Genomic DNA, 21,303 nt, shown 5'->3' with positions numbered 1-21,303 from the left:
AAAACCGTCGATTTGTTTGCATCTACACGACGATAGATTTTTTAATCTTTTATGAATGAGCGCTTGATATAAAGGATTACGTGATAGCGCTGTTAAAATGTCGTCGAGGTGAACCACGCGAATACCGAGAAAAAAATATAATAATTTATAAAATATACACGAAAAGACTAAAAGATACGAATGATTTTTCCGGTGGCCTCTTAAAAAAAAATAACACCAAAATAGAAATAAATAAACAAGTGGATTTTTCATCATCGTCTCAGCGTTCAATCACTATAATAAAATAATTTATTTTAATACCAAAATGTCTATCTCACAATAATATTTTAATTTCAATCGATGCCGTCGTGCCTATAATAACAATATAAGTGACCTATATATTATATGTATATCTATTATGTATTAAATATCAAGGAGTTACACCCGAATCAATTATTCATTTTTTGGGTGCTGGATCCAGAACACAACTATTGTTATCAATTATTATTTATTTTAAATTATTATTCGAGTTTGTTAAACAGAAAAATTATTGATTAATTTGAGTGTTTTAAAAAATATTTTTGGTTATAAGACGAGTGAACGGGGGTGGATAATAGTTTTTATAAATATTTTTTTTTTAATGGTTTTTATGTGTATTTTACTGGTTTAGTTGATTCGGGTGCAATCTCCTGTTAAGATTATTATTAAAATCATGTGTATAATATACGCGAGGACGTCGACGAGAGAGTATGACAGAAATATTAAAAGGACGAGACCTTAGCCAATGAACCACAGGCCGAACAGTCATCGCCGTCGTAATCTTTAATGTATAAGTCATCGCCATCTTTTAAGTAGTAGTCGTCGATTTCCGGCCACGGGGTTGATGTCCGTTGATAATTAGGGGCCTGCTGTTGTTGCAATTGTTCAGGAACCAAACTTTCTGTGATTGTGGCGAGACCATCGTTGAACCGGTCCGGCTGGCTACGTTTGGCCACCATGACGTGGCCGCCGTTCAATCGATCCAGACTACTACGTTTGGCCACCATGACGTGGCCGCCGTTCAACCGGTCCAGACTCCTACGTTTGGCCACCATGACGTGGCCACCGTTCAACCGGTCCAGGCTGCTACGTCTGGCAACCATCACGTGGCCTCCGTTCAACCGGTCCAAGCTACTCCGTTTGGCCACCATAGTGTGGCCGCCGTTCAACCGGTCCAAGCTACTCCGTTTGGCCACCATATAGTGGCCACCGTTCAACCGGTCCAAGGTGTCCCGCACCACGGTGGCCATCATACCTCTCGGTGAATTACATTGGTTGCCGTCGTCACAAAACGTGTCTGCAAAACCAATGTATATAGCCACGTGCACATGAACCACGTGTGACATGTTAACGTGACTCTCGTGGGTGGATATGTTACGTCGGCGGGATGTGGGTATTACGAGGGTGGGTATACTCTCGGGATCGTCATAACGGGTTTCCGGTTTATTTTTTATTTTTATTCTGCCTTGTCGAATCTACTTCGCGCAGAGGACCTTGACATTGAAGAATGCCGACGAAACGCGATTATGAGGAAATTCTATAGCGGGAAACGTTGCGAACGTTTGATAACGGAGAAAATCGGGCTGTCTGCTTGCTTAAACGAAGCAAACATTGCAAACGCCATGATCCATATTTTGGTCTGTTAACTCTACTAACCAGAACCGCGGTCGACTTTGTTTATACTTTTGTTAACCTAACCTAACCTATACCGTTGTTAATATGTGTCCGAACTACTCGAATCACCAAACTACACAATTTACGCATTTGTTTTCTTATATTTAACACTATAATTGAGCGCACTTCCCTGCAACGTCGAGATGGGTAATAATTCCCTAACCTTAAAGTTCCTATAGTCATAACAGACACTGATGTTATACTATATCCTACCTATTATAATAAATGTGTGAAAATAAATTTTAAAATATAAATTTAAATTTTCGATTTTTTACTCTACAATAACAATTAATAGGTACCTACCTAAACATTATCGGAGTAAGTTAATTGGATTTATTCCGTGAACAACGTCGAATTCGTGTTTTTAAGTTAAATTCGCTACTCTCTCTCTCTCTCTCTCTCTCTCTCTTTCTCAAACAAAAATATGTTTCAATTTAGAGTTTAGTTCTTTGATTGTAGTAATAATACGCAGTTTCGATGACCATCATCATATACGCGTCAGTATACCCTGCAGGGTGACGCGATAACTATACATATTGTATAATACGTAGACGTGGACTATAAGGAAGTCGGCTGTCACACCATGGGAGGCGATCAGCTCTTACTGCAGCACTTCACTTACCGAGTTCTGTGCATAAATCAAACAGCGAACTTACCCCACAGGGGATCGGCGCCTCGGCGGTCGAATCCAATGTTTCGGAACGGGTAATTGTTATATGTCGTGTGTGAAAACATCAACAACGTGCTATGTTGAATTGTTATATTAAGTTATAGAAACGTAATGTAAATACAAATTTAAAAAAAAAAAAAAAACATTAAGAAATGTTACTATACACAGTTATAGTAGGTAAGTTACTACTTATATTTTGATAGTTGTGTTAGTAGGGATATTAAAATTCGTATAATTATTATATTACGGAATAACAATAATAATAATAAAGGCATACGGAATACGACTTGTAAGTACAATTCGTTTCGTATACGCGAATTAGATCTACACTAAAAAAAAAAAAAAACGATGACTACCTTCATTTAAATGTGCGATAAATGGTAATGGATGTAATATGATTAAATACTATTATATAGATATTGCCTACATATATATTACGCTTGTTGAACGATTATGGTTATTGTCGACTGTAGAGTACAATTATTACCTGAGGCGTGTTATGAACTCCCTGAAATATGCACCACATTCGCGTAAGTCTAATTTTCGAGAGAGGTTACGGTGGAAAAGAATATAATATTGGTTGTGTGTGTGTTTATGTGTGGCATAACTGTATAATAGTTCATAAATTCACTATGGGAGGTGCTAAAATAATGTAACGATCACATGGCCCCAAAAATACACATTATGACTATTGTAATATTCGCGAGCTATTGTTAAAAAAAATTCTCAACGCATATTTATCGTATTTCATAAAAAAAATATTAAAAATGATTTTCCGTCATGACAGCAACGTGTGTTTGATATTTTTTCTAGTAAAATTCATAGGTACAAATAGGGAGAGCTTAACGGTATTAGATACTGTATTAGCAACCCACATTTTAAAATTAGCACCCTAAAATAATGTTCGTGTTTATGTATCAAAAACTTCAATTAAAATGAGAAAATTCTTAAGCACCCTTAGTTTTTTTTTTTTAATATATGCTAAAATTTCACTAACCACATCTCTTTCGATGTTTATTATAAATACTTAAATTTACGAAACGCTGGTGATGTACGATCGGCCACTGATATGCATCTTAGCCAATATTTTTTTATTTGCCTATCTAGAAAAAAGATGAGAAAATCAAATGTGAACCATAATAACAAATTCTTGAAAAGTAAAATAAAACGGAACTTTTAGTTAAAACTAGTTGCTTAAATGTATATATAGACAAGGAACTCGGGAGATGCTTAAATCGTTAATTTTGAGATGCTATAGTGTACCTCCATATAGTTTCGCCACACCGCGCCGTATGTATGTGTGATTAATCGAGCTATACAGTGTAATATTATGCATAAAAAGACACAAACACACACACCTCAAATCGTTTCTGGTGGGAGACGTGTTCTTGTATTTAAAGGCGAACACACCGCACAAAGAGAATACGAATTAGTGTACCTACGTATATTAAACCGATCCAATGCACAATTCGTTGGGACGCGAGAAACCGGAAGTAATACATGTATATATATTTATATATTAAATAGTATATACTGCAGCTAGGCCGGATCAGCGTTTGTTATATAGGTGTTATATCGTCGTCATATTGGCGCTCGCGAAACAAGACCAAATAATAACATACATGCGATATTACATCCGTTACATTTAAAAGGTAGAAATTAAGTATACCTATACAAACATTATATTATTATGTATATATATATCTACGACCATGCTTTTTGCTATATACTGCAAACACGCGTATATATAGATAGGCACCTACACACACACACACATATATTATTGCGGTGTTTAATATTTAAATAGGCACGCGTGTAGGTACTTAATTATACGTATTTTGGATCATTTTAGTGTGCGTATATTATTATTGGCGGGACATGCAAATCGTGCGCAGCCATGTCAATTATTGTTCGGTTAGATAACACAATAATATTATAATAATATTATGATGTTATACTATATATAGAACATAATAATTATAAATAATACGCTAGAGGCCAGCTGTGTAGAAATCGTTGTATTAATAATGTTTTAGTCATGCGTATTACACGTAGGTTTTGTAATATGTGACCTATATATAATGATCTCGAGGTGCACGTAATGTGTGAGTGCGAATGATAATGAACGTGAATAAATCTTACCGATGAAGCGTTCGAAATCCCTCGACGGAGTGTTTCGAAGTGGCAGGTAATTGTTGTCTCCGGGAACGCGTTCCATCTGATGAACAACAAAACATATACACACGGTTTCATTAATTTTTGTGTTACGCCATTAATAATATTTTGTAAAAAAAACTGTGTGTGTAGTCTGTGTGAGATATTATTATGGAAGTGATCGTATTATCATATTTTTTCGTGTATCCGACGACTGGATAAATAGATGATATACATTTTTTATCCCACGAACAAGTCATTTTTTCTTCTATTGTTTTTTCTTCATACAACTTTAAATAAAATAATATTATTGTACATTATTTTATAATAATTACTGATTACAAATAACACGTTGGCAATATTACGGCGTATAACATGAAATTTAAGAAAATATAAATTAGTACGATTACTTCAGTAGTTCTGTTAAAATTTCCAAATATTCTAACAATAAAGATTTAGTTTTTTAATAGGCACTTTGAAAGTTCATTGTGTTAGTTTCATGCTTTTGGTCGTTCTAATAGAGGTGGGCAAGACAAGGCGCAAGTTTCGTAAGCTACGTAAGTATCCAATTATTTGGTTAAACTCATAGAATTTATAGATCATATACAAGTTATAATAAATAATTATGAACATTGGTACCTAAGATAATATGTAAATAAATATCATAAAAATGATATAGTAATACGACATTGAACTCTGTGTTATATGATGAACTTTAAGCTGCGTTTTTTACAAATGACGGCTACCGGCTTCAAATCTCCACATTACCGATAAAAGCAGTTACCAAACTATACCTGTCTATGTCTATGGTTAGTTATCTATACCTGTGAACGTTGTTATTTAATTGATAAAAACTATCAGCGCGTAGTGATAACTCAAAATGGTCATCTATCGGTTGCTACTGGCGACAATGGCGTGGTACTGCTGGGGCATAAACCGGAACTTCGTGGGTGTTTAGTATAAGGGGATGGCCTATCCGTGGCGGAAGACGGGATCTAGATGAAACAGTACATCGGTCGGAAACTATACGGCAAGAGGATATCCCAGACATCGTTATGGGGCCGGAGCAGGAGCTCTTGCAGCCTGATGACGAGAAGATAGCGGATCGAGGCGTCGGTGGTGGTGCAGAGGATGGTGGAGGCGGTTTCGGGCCGAGAGATGCTGCTGAGCGATACAGGAAGGTATGAGGGTACGGGCAGGGTAGGTTAGCGTAGTAAAATTCTGTGGGCCCAAGTCCATCTTCTCAGGACGCTGGTTATTGTTTGCGCATCACTATTGTTAATTTTAACCTTTTTTGTAAGACATTTGTTCGGTTTTTGGGTTATACATCGTTTGCGCTGCATTGGCCGTTTAAAACGTCCGACATTATTTTGGACATCAAAATTATTCAACAATAGAAATGAAACAACAAAAAATGTGTACCCCAAGTGCAGATTGTTTTCTAACTTTGGTCTTAAACACTGCTCGTCTCTAAATTTACTCACGTTATGTTGAATTTTCGAATATTGCATATGTATAAGGTGATATACTTATACAATATACTAAGTAAAAATATAATTTTGTGACTTACAATTTCGAGTTTTTGATGAATTTCGTCAACATTTGAACAAAAAAATGTTTACGTATAAAAATATTTTTTAATTTTAAAAATCTTAAATTATTTATCATCTAAATAATATGCAATGTACCTAACACAATTCATTATAACCTTCTATTGTTTAGAATATTGATGAGCATTTGATGTACGATAATTTGGTACAGGTAAGCAGACGATGCGCAAATGATATTCGGCCTCTCAGGATGGTTAGAGGCCCACGCGCGTATATGTATGAATTTCAAGTCAGCGGGTGAATAATCGTTACGGATCCGGTTGGGTTAGGTTAGGTATTGTGTTCCCGCCTGGCCCTAGGTTTTGGTAAAAAGTTTTTTAAAAAAAAGGGATGACCTGTACGTTATGTATTATTTTCCATGGATGATTGTAATTAAAATGTCGGAAACGACGACTTTGCGCATGAAGCCGTCGGTCGCGTACTCGCGTGACTCGCCATTGTATAATGATAATGCAAACAGTCAACAGTGCGCATGACGTGTAATATACTTCGATAAAAGTATAAACAAAGATATAATAATATGCATCGCGATAAAAATAAAAACACTGCTATTATTATTATTATTACGATGACCCGAAAATTAGTGCGTGCAATTAGGTATATAGGTAATACTTTTATGTTTCAACTGTGCGTGTGCAGAATATCTCGCGACAAAATATGTAGACAGCGGAATACCATTTGTTCGATTTTCGTCGACTTTACGTGGTTACAATTATTTAGACCATAATATCTTATAAACATTTCATCCGACATTGGTTTAGGTACTTATGTAAATAATATATATAATATGTGTGTATCATTCATACAGATTATTATCTTTGGACTTGTATCGTTTTGTCGACCATTCAACAGATCAGATCACTTGACCTACAACCTACCAAGCTGTATTCTATATAATATTCTCGTGCACAAGGATGTATATCTATATGTATATCACGACAAATTGTACGGACAGCACTGCTGTCATTATTTGTGTTCTTATCTTTACAACAAGTATCTTCCGTACTATCTTTAACTAGCTGCTGCGTGTACAGTTTTTAGAATCGTGTTAGCAATAATCGACGACGAGACCATAAAGCAGCGGTTCCCAGACTTTTTTTCCGTGATGCCTTTTTTGGACCAAATATAGCCACAGTGTCCTATTGTGAACACCATGAAAGATGAGACAGAAAAAAAACACATTAATAAAGAATTTTTGAAAAAAAAAGTTCTATACATTTTAAATTATTTACATGGGAGTCCCCAAACATTTTTCTAGGGAAGGGGATTAATTTTAAAAGTAAATGAAAATTTTTTTATACATTTTATTCATACCTAGTAAATTATTATGTTTCACCATTATTACAATAATTATGAATTAAAACATTACAATTAGGTAGGTATTATTATTACAATTAAAACATTAAAAAACATTATTGTAGCAGAATTTTACCAATCGCTGTGGAAATAGCATTATTCCAGGGGGGCAAGTGTCCCGTCTTGCCCCCCCTGGGGACGCCCATGATTATTTATTATGAGCTGTAGACCGCAGTGCATAGTTTGGGAACCACTGCTATGAAGACAAGTATGATGTGATATTATGAATAAATTCATCATTTAAAACCGATCACTTAAAAGAAAAGCAATAAAACTATTTTTAAACGCATTTTCGGTTTAAAAAAAAAAAAAAACAAAGGAAATCAATCCGGTGTAAGTGCAGATATTGTAATTGTCGGTTAGTATACCTCGTCATTGAGTAGGAAATATTTACTACTCGTATGTCCCTTTAATGTAGGTACTTATAATCATGGTTAAAATATACAAGGTTATTGCATATTATATATCCTCTCTCAATCAAATATTTTATGATAAAAACAAAAATGACAGCGTAAAGGAAACCAATAATGATTAAGTATATTATATTATGCGCGGGAGCCTTTATGCCAGCCGCTGACAGCTAGCGAATTTTTCATGGTAAGAAAAATTGATATGTTTTGTAATTTGTGATATCCCTTTACGCAGCCATTTTGTATCTGATGATATGCAATAACCTTGCATATTTCAACCATGCTTATAGGCTTTATGTGTTACATAATTTACAATTTATTATTAGAAGGTACTGTAAGTTTTCTTCTTGTGTGCCTCCCTACTCCTACATCAAAGACCTAAGATAACTAGCTAAGCTAGATCAAAATTCTCTACCAGAAAAATACCATCCAATAAGTGGAATATTAAAGCATTTTTTCTGCACTCCAAAACATGATGATAGGCGCAAAAAAAATAATGAGAAGAAAATCATTGTAGAATAAATCACATTTATCAATCCACTGAAAATCTAAAAAATAATAAAAATCATATTTTATATTGTACGTTACACATTTAAAATTAATACGCAGATTTAAATTTAAATAGTTATATAGTTATTTGGTGTATAGAAAACGTGCATGACTGAATAATTTAATAAACGGTTCATTTAGGACACATTTAGGTTCCTCTACTGAAAGAGTATTCATATAATATAAAATATTATGCGTTTTCTTAAAGAAATGATAAATAATATGTGTTTACCAATTTCAGTATTCGTGCATGATTTCTGACTCATAAGTTTGTATTTGAATTTACGGCTAATTCCATTGAACTTGTCTGATACAAATTGTATTGAATTAACTTTTTTAATGTATACATTATTTAGTTGTATTCAAAATTTTAAAATTATTTATTTTATTTAGTTTATTTAACATGTTTATATTATAATAAAGGAACGAAGTCTCGAAATTGGCCATAGAGTTAAGTTCATAAACTTACAAGTTATATATAATATTATATATATACATTGATAATGATAAAATAAAAGCAATATTGCAAAACGTGTGGTTATTCAGATTGGAAATGTTATTTCAAAATTCTAAACATTTTTTTTTTTTTTATTAAGAAAATTTACAATTTTTATTTTTAAATGAAGTGAGTAAAAGCGATGACTGTAAAATACTGTATAATAGACATATATAATAATACATAATAATAATAAAAACAGCACACATTATGAGGGAAGTCCAATGATGAAACACTTCGATAATTGAAATTGTTATATTATATTAATACATCAAATTATAATATCCACCACAATAATTGTATTTTGAAATCAGTGGTGTAATCGTATTGGAACAAATCAATATGACTTTACTGACAAGGTATTTTATTTACTTTAGCTACCTACTTGTATTTGTTCATTCATAATTTTTGTTTTCACCATTTTTGTATAGGTATTACTTCACTGTTTATGCCACTTTATTGTATGTACAGCCATTATCGAATAAATTTAATACAATTTAAAATTAACCAATGATATTATCTTTAATTAGATATTAAATAAGCATTATATGTTTTTTTTTTTAATTACTATGAATAGTATGAATTATATTTTAATGAAATATATTAGCAAAAATTAAAATCGTATACCTCAAGGCGCAAGTTGTATTATATTTCAAAATACAATTACAATTTTTTATTAAGCAAATATTTGATAATATCATCATTAATTAACGGACATTGGAACATAAATTTCACAGGCACTTAGATTATGTTATGGTTTTATTTTATAGTTTTTGTATTTTTACTATCTCCTATATTATTTGGTCTGGAATTTTTTTACCATCTGTCATATTATACTTTTATAATTACAATTATTTAGTGATACTAAAAATTCTAAAAACTACATTTAATTACACTAAGTACCTATATAAAGTAGGTAAACATGTTATATGTTTTAAAAATACATTATATCTGACTTTCATACTATTATCTAATTTAAGTTCTTCAAATTATTTTTAATATCGCTCTATTTTTCAACCACAATACAATACTTTGAAAATATCAATGCAACCACCTCAAATATTAATTATTAACTTACTATTTTATAGTACTGTTTTTACTATTTTTATAATTTATACTACAGTAGTCATTTAAATAATAATATGTTTTTCATTACTATCCAGACATATGAGAACGTCTGAGTATTTTCAAATCAGCTCATATTTTTTGCCATTATACTGTCGATTTTATTACCTACCTAAACTATAGGTAAAATTACTCTGCTAAGGTTTAAAAAAATAATTTAAACATATTCTAAGAGCTGTAAGAATAGTTTTCGATCATACACACTATGTTGTACATCAAATTATCAAACAACAAAATATTACATGAAATGTTTGTTTTTGATAAATTTTGCTTTCATAAATTATTTACGTGTTAAATATGTAAACATTCGTTAACAGGAAATCAACAACTTAATTTAAATATCTTATTTCAATAACTGTTTAAGTAACTAACGAGTAATTTTATTATACCCATACGATTTTATTTTTATCGAAAAACAATAAAATAATATGTACATAACCTTATGTTTTGTTATTGTAGACTGTAAATCGAAATACATCTAACAAACATTATTTAAAAAAAAATACTAAGTAGTTATTATTGACTATTAGATGTTACTTTTATTATTTACTATCAAATACTTTTGTCAACATATTGTAAAAAAGTTCATATTTGTAACTAGGTATATCAGTACATTTAACTAAATATATTTTTATCTCTGCAGAAGTAAATATTTAAAAAAAAAAAAATTAGTTAAATTTTATCATAATCTGACGTTTACAACCATTTATATTTAATGTGAATACGATTTTATAAGTACCTGTCCAACATGTTTTATTATTAATAAGAATAGACAAAAAAAATAGTAGGTATATATATATATATATATATATATATATATATATATATATATATATATAATATAATATATATAAATAATATAATATATATAATATAATTTATATGGTATGTAACACAGATAAAAACGACTTATTATTCTATTATGAAACACAATAAATCCACGGAAAAATAATATTTCCTTAAGGTAGTAAAAATATTAATTTACAAATAGAACACTAACTTGAAGTTTTAAAAAAGTGGAGTACCTAAGAAATTCAGAGTAAGTAATAAACGTTCATTTTATAGTATGAACGCGGTTTTTGCGAGTACCTACCTACAATAATGCACGTTTTTTTCAACGAAAACAAGAAAATATATATTGGGTATACTTTTAAACTAACAAATAAAACAACATTTTTTATTATGATTTTATCTCAGTTAAATGTGAAAAAATAAAAAGTTCAAATTTACATTTTAGAGTTTTCTGAAAATAAATTAATGTGATTCGGGTGTGTGCCATACTGGTCTCATTTGGCTCGTCAGACAGTCTCATTTGGTCTATAGGGAATTATATTTTAGCATATCCTTTAAACGTGCAGGTATGTTAGAGATAGTTTCATGTTATTTATTACATTTATTTTTTTATTTTTTTGAATTTATAAATGAATAATATTGTAGTATTCCATAACGTTTCCGAGTTCAGTTAAATTCAATACCAACAGTGTTTAATTTACAAGCCTATATTTAACCTTACCTAACCTTTTTTTTGTTGATTTTTTGTACCAGAAAAACCAAGATTTCGAAAACTATAATTATTGCATGTCTCGTCTATAGAAAACGCCATCTTCGATACTTGGTAAAAATCGAAATTATCCAGAGTTATTCGTTTTTGAATTACCACCATCATTGGTGTTGGTTATTTTGTAAAGCACGTGTAACTTTTAACCCCCAACCCGATATATCAACTTCATTCAATTTTCTTTCAGAAACCATTCACGATGTTGAAGCTTGAAGTATATTTTTTACTCGTTCAAATCGTATCATCATTGACTGATTTTTGTTACTCATCTGCAGTGACTGCGCGAGCGAAAGGCAAAAAATTACAAACGGTCAAAAAAATTACAAAAACTTGTGAGTGTACCTTTTTAATGTTTTCGCATATTGCATGACTGCTTCGAATAGTTTCTGAACGGTGCTGTACTTATAGTGTTGTCTTAACTATATCCAGAAACTAATTAGATATTCAACTTTTGATCACCGCCGGCGCCGGAACTCAAATATGGTCGAAGTATGCCGTCGTTTAGTTTAGGCGGTTATATTATAAACGACTTGATATTATAAAATTATGATAATAATTGTAATGTTATAACGAAATTTACTAGAATATTATCACATAGCTGATTAGGATTACATAATATATGAATGTTATTATATTAATGAACATTTTTTTTCTTTTAAGCTGCGCAAATGCCCATAGCAAAACACGAACGTGTGCGTGAGTGTCAATTATTAAAATGTTTATTTTTTTTTTCGCAGTAAAGTATTAAACATAACACGGTTTTATAATTGCGCATAAAGCATACCTACCTATATATACCTACGTAGTTTTGGTAGGTAGGTAGATGTAATAAAGACGATGTGCTGAACGAAAACAAACATTTCCCCACTGGACATTAAAATGTATGGAATAATAATATGTGTGCTATAAGTATAATGGCGAATATCCATTCGCGTCGATCGCTGTGGACCATCGTTTGTCCATCTCGACGTGGATTAGGATAGGTATAACCATCGGTTGTTCTATTTTGACAATCGCAGCGTCGAGTAATTATTTTCTCCGCTTCCGCCTCGCAATCGAACGTTCTCTGCTCTCGACAAAAATAATGTTTTCTCGGTTAAAGTGTTATTGTTTATCGTGCAGGACCGTTTCGAGTCGACTCACACGCCATCACAAACTCCTGCGCCTTGTTGCCGCCACCGTCCCTAAACCCGCTCACCGTGGGTCGTGGGTTTATCGCTAACGGTTCTCACCTCTTTTTGCCGAAAACATTCGTTTTTCAACGCCATATATCTCACTTGTGACGTTTTTAACCTGTCGCCGCCGTACAGCTCTCTGCAGTATCTATTGGCCATACTTACAGCTGCAGTCTTGAGATTTTACTTCCGCAAAGAGTATTTCCGGATGGAAATCAGATTCGGCCTCGGGGGAATAAAATTAATGGATCTCTGAAAGGGGATTGTTCGTGCAGACGCAATAGGTATACTAAGCACATTGCAAGTTTTTCACGGTATTTCGAGTCACCCACTTCGTGTGTCGGAGCCTCGGAGCTACGTGAGGGCAGATCTCTACAAATTCACAATGGTTTCGTACTTTTTATGCGATGGTGCATTAAAATAATTGCCAACTTTTTAAAAACACTTTTAAAAATTCGACGATTTATTTTCCATCCCAATCCACTGCAGCCAAAGAGCAGCGAATATCCACGCCGAAATAATAATAATGATGATAATTAGGTATTGTTATTATTATTATAGATATTAGGTACGCAATAAACGATTAAAATCATTGAATTTGTTATATAAATTTTGAATTAAAAATTAGAAATAAACTCAGTTCGAAATATCATATTATTATTATTTTTGTTTACTCGAACGGTTATCTATTATATATTTAGACAACCATTTTTTTTCTGTGCAACATAAAGTATTTTTACTTTAGATTATTAAATTAAAAAGAAAATGGCACAGAAATCTCCTAAACAACTAAAAAATAGTTTTAAAAAAAATAAAAAGTCAATAAGAAGTGTCACTAATAGGTGACTTCTTCCAAAAACTCATTCGTGTCACTGCAAATTAGCCCATATTCTTATTGTTCCTCAGTGTACAGATGTTTCTTATAAAAAATTAAAATTATTAAATATTGGTATATTGTATTACAGTTTCGTTATTATCGTACTTAATCCAATAAAATTATAAAACGAATTTCGATGTCGCATAACTATTGACTTTTATTTATTCCCATTCAAATCATGTTGTAAGTTACATAATATTATCATTATATTAATACATAAGTAGCCGCGCTTCACTGCCAAGCACATATCGGGCTTTCAGGCCAAAATTGAATATATATAATTTTTCTTTTTTCTCAACCGTATGATAATTTAATTTAACATTGGATAATACGCATTACCTATATACGTTTCCAGGGAAGTAAAAGATTTATGGTTCAATAATCAAATAAATACATGTTATATATTATATGTATCGTGTGTACCTTCGTTTACAGTCTACCGCCTATTGAGTATACCTGTACGTGTCATCATGTTGGACCACGGTTCGGTTAACACGATCTTCGAGTTGAACGCGTTTCGGCACGTGACGAAAACTATTCATCTCTTTAGAGGTGATCAGTGATATTGCTCAGCTGGTCGATAAAAGGATTGCGAAAATGATAAAAAAAAAGCTCCTAATAATTGTTCATCATATACTTCCGCTTATATAATGGTTGCGTATACCTACCCGAATGCACCTAAATATACTAATTTCTACATACTTCTATTATTGAAGGTTACTGTGCGTGAGCTTCGTGTTGGTGCAGTGAACTGCAGAAAAGTAACGCGAAATATAACACGATGATTATCCTTTAAAAAGAATTTTATAGTAGGTAAGTAATATTATTATTTTCGTCGTTTTTTTCCCCTGCAATACTTTTTAAGTCTCGCAAATGGATTACTCTTACCGAAATTTAATAACATTAAACGCTTAAAAATTCTACGTCAAAAATCGTATATAATACGCACTATATCATATTGTCATATATAGGTATTTTAAGCTCACATATACAAGCTGAGCGCTGACTGATGTATTACAGAGAATACTTAATACGCTGAAATCATAGCGATTTTAATGCCAATGCGCTATAATATTATTATGCACTCAAAACCTTATACGACCATATTATTATTATTATGTAATACGTTAATTGAAAATGTTTGAAGAAAATAAAAATGTTTTATAAAATCTGTTGAACTTTTAATTGAAAATTATCCCTCTGGAGCACATATAATTTACTTCTCGTGGAGAAACATACAAAATGTATCAAAAAGGATGAAACACATAAACATATTTATTTTTAATTTAACATAACATATTATATACTGACAACTACTCAACATCACATGAATACCATGATGGATTTCGAAACTAATATTAGACTACCTACAGATAATGTTCGTCTATACGAGAAAAATCGCAATGATATAATAATATATTATTGTAATAATACAATATACAATAAATTACTATTCGTTACGATGACATGAAATGACGTGAATGATGCGTAGTTAGAATTTATTCAAATCGAATTTACATAATACCTATTATAATAAAAATTAAAATATTAAATATTATTATAATATATTGTAGTATTTTATTTTCGTCCAATCATTATCATATAAAGTAGAAATGTCCATAAAAAATCGTCTGGAGAAATGATAACGAAAATAGAAAATGTACTTTAATAAATTCATGATCTGTATAAATAATATATATATTATATATGTATACAGACTGAGAACAATGTTAAAAACACAAAAATAAAAACATTTTAAACTATAGAAATATCCAATAAATCTGAATTACTTCTGATGATTGCGTATAACTTTATATATTATTACTAAAGCGATCGAATAAAAATATTTGATAGTAAAATATTTCCTGGCATGCTTATATTTCATATTTATTTGAAAATCTCAATTTCTCAGTGGTCCAAGTTACGAGACGAACTTTGGTTACCTAACATACTAACGTTAGTTCGCGGCTCCATTCCATTTGGATGGTATACCTAACTTTTAAAATTTCTTCGAATCTCTAATCGTCCACACTCTACGAACGAATATATTATTATATAATTTTGAATTTCTTAGTTATTATACGCTTTTGGGAAAATATTTATTTCCACATTGGTCACGTACAATATGGCAATAATGATATACGTATATATATTATAGTTACATCGTTAATAATTATTATGTAACAACTTTCGCGAGACTGAAATAATAATTATATCCTTATAAATTGGTAAATGGTTGTCAAACCTTCTCGTGATAAACCTGGTTACCGAAAACTTTTTATTATGATTTGATACCTACCCATTGTGCCTTTTAATTGTATAAGAAAGTACTCAAACAAGTTGAACTTTGGACTAGAGTTTTGTGTTTGAAACTCAAAAAAGTGTAACGTCTACTACGTCTAGGTGTGTTTTGAATTTTAATCAATATCTATGTAATAGGTACATTTTAAAACAAAATTTCGCCGTAGGTATTATAGTGATTAATCGATAAAGTCGTCTCGTAAATGCTATATCTCCATCGTAACATTTGATTGTAATAAAGCATTCGTATTTAATTTCATTATCATGGAGTTGTACAAAGTACCGTTAATTGTTACGTAGGTACCTACTTTCTTCACTTTGTTTTCAATGAAAAGGAACACTTAAAATGTAGATAGTATAACTATCCTCTTGAAAGTTTTTAATAAGACGCCTGTGCAGGGATCTGCACGGTAATATGTTTAATTTAATATTATTAAAAATATTTTAACTGTTGGCGGAAAAAAATAATTAAGTAAGTTGAATGTTAATTTTGTACTGTGCTCGTCTCCTTCTTTTCTGCGTATGAATAAATCTATATCGAATCGAATAACTGTAACTAGTTTGCAATACGTAATCTGAAATTGTTGGAAGCGTCTTTTGTTTTGTACCTACGTGTAATAATTAATGAATAATACGGAAATACTGACAGAAAAACTTTGGAACTCAATCTGTTATATGATAGATTTCGAGTGTAACTCGTCATTGATTAATAAACTACTTTAATGGGTATGTCAAATTTTGATATAGCCTTTATTTGACGATAAATCATTGTAATTGAAAAAAAATTCTGATCGGGACGGTTTCTCCATAATTCTAAGAACAAAAAGTTAGGTCCAATTATCGCTTATCCCGATAAATTAGACATAATATAATATATTGTGTTATCATGATATCATATTTATCATATATTATTGTCATTTACTTATGCGTCAATATCGAAGTGCAAACCGTAAATAATTTAAATGAATTCATGGGGGGTAGGTGGAAATAAATAGCTTAGTACTGCTTTAAATATATTGAAAACTCTATTGTGTTTGGGAAATTATACAGCATAAGCAATAGTAGAATGTTTAAAAAGTTTCTAAAATTCATATTTTTTTTTGAATCGCAACAAAATAACTAACATCATTATTTTACGTATGCATATCCAATTCCTTCATAATTTGATCTTCAAACGCTTATAAAATAAACATTATTATGTATTTTCGACACATTATTTTTCTATTTCTGTAAGCACAGCTCGTGATTTACACCAGGTATTATATTTCCGAGATTTTTGTTACTTTTTTGTAATGTGTTAAAAATATATATTGCCTATAATGATAATAATACATTCTTTAAACATAATAACATCGTTGTTGATGCCTTGGGCAATATTATTAAAAATAAAAAAATAATTAATAAAATAATAATTAGATCACACGGCGTTTTGGATAGGCTATTTATCTACACATTTAGTACAATAATATTTTTACGGTTCGTTAATAATAAAATGTTTCAAAATCGATTACGTAAAATAAGTGAAACGAAATAAATATGCAGTAATATAGTGTATTGAGTTTATTCAAAAATTAAGCGCCCGTGGCTGATGTATGAAGAAAGATACGTGAAAACGTCTGACACGATAAATAACGTTTACAAATTATAATCACAAAATAAAATATTATCATAAACTTATAGAGTAGGTAGTACTTACATTATACGGTCGGTTCACTCGGTTCGCGACACTCTTAAAGTCTTAAGAGGCACCTTTTTATTCAGTATTTACCACGAAAGTCTATTTATCATTCGCCTGTTTGTCAAAACGAGACCAGGCGATGTGACGCCAAAATAAAATTATAGGTAACTACAACTATAATAATATCATGCGCCATTGTAGTCATCGTTAATGTATAATTATGTAATCATATTAAATTAGACATTTCTAACCAAAATTATTTCGATATTGTATGGTTGTGTTGTATTTATATTGTTGTTTTTTTTTTTTTTTCAAAAGTTCAGAACATTTCGGTAATTGTGGGGAAAACAAATGGATATGTAATTATAGCAAACATATTAATGATTTAAATTTTCATACTCTCAATACACTTTAATTCTATGGTGCATATAATAAAAAAAAAATCAAAATTGATTCGATTAATACAATTTAATATTTTATCGAATAAATAGTAATAAATTTCGACAAATCTCGTCTCGTTTGTATCATTGCTCTTATATATTATATTGTGTAAGTATATTAAATTACCATTACGAGGTAAACAACGGTATCCGGCCAAAATAGCGAAACAATTACCGCGAATATATAAATCGCGAATTGATAATTGCGTAAATAAAAAGAGCGAAAATACATAATAGCGAAGAGTGAAACATCTGTCTGTCGGGATGCTTATATGACACAGTGTAAAAATCAAACATATTTGTTACAATAAAAAATGGATAAAAATAGTTTATAAATGAGATTAATAAATTTAAAAAAGTAAAGCCGCATACAATAAAATATGGAGTGATCATGGAATATAAATGAAAAATCATTATAATTATAATGTCGTTAAGTTCTAATAATAAGTATTTATAGTAGTAATAATAATAATTTTAAATTAAAAATAATTATATTCAATTTAAATATAATTATATCTAAGCATTCAGTGACAAATTATATGCTATACCTTTTATGAAGTTCTTATTCTCATTAGTATTATAATTTGTAACTAATGTATGAATTCTTTTATTACAGTCTTTGTACTTTTTTTTTCCTGTGGTTGTTCTCCAGCAATATGCGAAAATATTAAGTTAAATAATACAAGCTACACATTTACGCACTGTCGAACTACAACTGTAGGTATTAAATTGTGTCAGCTCAAATATAACGCGATTGACAGTCTTATCCATATTTTCTATATAATATATTGTATAAGTTAAATAATAATTAAGATATAGCATATTGACGATATCAGTAGGTACCTATAATAACGATATCAATATTATTGTGGCCTACCTGCGTAAGGTTTTGTCCTAAAATTATTTCGCTGCGAGATATTTAAAATTATATATAATTTTAAGTTTCGTTATTATGCATGATCGCTGATTTTAAAATTCGCTGTTTTTATTTACGTTATTATCGATTCGTCATTTTTACATTCGCGGTAAATTGTTACGCTATTTTGGCCAAGACCCGTAAACAACGCCGATAGGGTCTGCTCATTAGTTAATTATTCCGTAACAATGGTCTAAGTTATTGTGCGCTTACAAACTGGATGTGTTTATAAGTTAATAACAATATAATATAGTTGATTAATATAAGAACAACGCCGAGAAAAAAGTTAAATTTAAATGATATTCTCCATCGTTATTAATTATTTTTTTCCGATATAGCATCATCATTATATAGTTATTACATATACTTATAATGCAATTTGATTGAAAGTTATTTCGTTTCTAATAATTAACAATAATAGGTAGGTAGGTAATAAATAAATAAATAATTAAACTATTTAATTTTTTTGTTTTTCAAAATATATATTAAGAAAATTGTACAAAGTAAAATATTTGTGTTCAATGTTAATAGACAATTATATGACATTATGTTAATCAAAATAAACTATTTTTCATTCTCAATTAATATCACGTCAATCAAAATTGAATAAATCTTGTCACTTATTAATAATAATAATAATAATTATAAATATTATAATTATAATAATATTTAATAATAATAATAATAATATTTAATAATTAAATATAATAATTATAATAATTAATAATAATCACTCATTAATCGCATGTTACGCAATGAAAATTGTCAATATATATGTCGTAAACAGTAAACACTTCGTGAAATCCATCTTTTTATGAAAATATGACCGTTTCATGAAATGGAAACACGTTTTTTACACTTTGTGAGAATCAATAATATCTATTTCACGAAATGGTCACTCAAATTTGACACCGCGTAATTTTTTTCACAAAGTGGTCGTTCACTTTGTGTACTAAAATACAACATTTAACGACTTATATATATATATATATATATATATAATAATCATTTTTTTTTAATTTTTCTTTTTTAATCGCAATAAGGTCACGTGTTTTTTCTGTTTGTATTATTGTTGAAAGTTTTACAGCTGTAAGTGATATAAAACGAGACCAATCTCTCTAAATGATCATTTTAGTAATTACAAGTAGTACGTAAATTCGATATTTATTATGGACAATTTGAAAATTATCGTTTGATTGGCTGATGGTGATAATTAAGTTTTCCATTTCACAACGGTCACTAAAAGGCACAAGGAATAATTTATGTCAACTAAACGACGACCAAGCGTAAATTGAATGCTTTTATTTGGATTAACACCTTAGCACATTTGCGAAACGCCTCGACATAATTTTCAAAAGCAAGTGAATTTTTTTTTTTAAAGATCTATTATCGTGGTAATATTGAATAAACACCAGAGACCATTGAAATCGATTCTAAAAATAGTACTAGCTATACATAAAATATACTTTTCTCTAAATTATTAATTTAAAAATAAAGTAACAAACAAAAATATTTGTGATTAAAATACATTGTTTTTTACTATAAATTCAACCAGCTAGGCAAAATTATTTTTCAGAATTGAAAAAAATGTGATTGATTATTAAAAGTTTAAATTCTTTACCATCAATTATTGTAATTCATAAAGTCATACGACGGAACATCTCTCGTTTCGTATTCAAACGTAAATTAAATTGTAGACTTCTTTAGTTTTATTCGATGATGTACAATAATTAAAAATTCTCTTCCGCCACGCAAATCATTCAAAAACCCGCTGATCCTTGACCTAGACTCTGATAATATCACGGCCAATATTCCGAGACAAGGATTGAAGAAACTTGAGTACAGATTTGTCAATATATATACAAAAAAAAAATTAATAAATATCACTTCAGAGTAGGTATCGCTAGCTATTTTGGTTGATATTTATAATCTATATTCTTGTTTGATGACCATAACAATTAACTATAATCACAAAATCGCATTATATACGTTTATTGTAAATACATTGCTAATATTCAAAGATTGCGCGTGTGTTGCTAACAGAATACAAATTGAAAATGGCTTATTGGAGCAGCTCGACACGAACAAGCCGTAGTTTTTAACTTGAAAAAGGACTAGTATAGGTAGCAACGTACAACTATAGTTCGAGTGTGTAGGTGGTGATTACAAAATTTCAACAAGAATATTCTTATATGGCAAACTGTAAGGTAATTAGTATTGTTTTCCCATTAAATAAGATCACATCTGAATGACTGAATATGCTTTTACCGTAGAAAATGCATTAATATTATGTTTG

At 30.3% G+C, this 21,303-nt stretch overlaps 1 protein-coding gene across 1 annotated transcript in view; it reads right to left on the bottom strand.

The window, feature by feature from the left end:
* Positions 1-244: 244 nt before the first annotated feature.
* Positions 245-21,303, bottom strand: part of LOC107163751 (uncharacterized) — a 49,972-nt gene continuing 28,913 nt past the window's right edge. The window contains exons 3-4 of the mRNA XM_015511312.2: positions 4,505-4,580; positions 245-1,315 (exon numbers count right to left, since the gene is read on the bottom strand). Coding sequence (XP_015366798.2) covers positions 741-1,315; positions 4,505-4,580 — 651 coding nt within the window. The 3' untranslated portion in view covers positions 245-740. The remainder of the gene's footprint in view (positions 1,316-4,504; positions 4,581-21,303) is intronic.

Source organism: Diuraphis noxia, unplaced genomic scaffold (genome assembly GCF_037042655.1).
Source record: "Diuraphis noxia isolate RWA-SAM2 unplaced genomic scaffold, SU_Dnox_SAM2 contig0003, whole genome shotgun sequence".
NCBI classification, from domain to species: domain Eukaryota; kingdom Metazoa; phylum Arthropoda; class Insecta; order Hemiptera; family Aphididae; genus Diuraphis; species Diuraphis noxia.
This window is presented reverse-complemented; position numbering and strand designations above follow the sequence as displayed.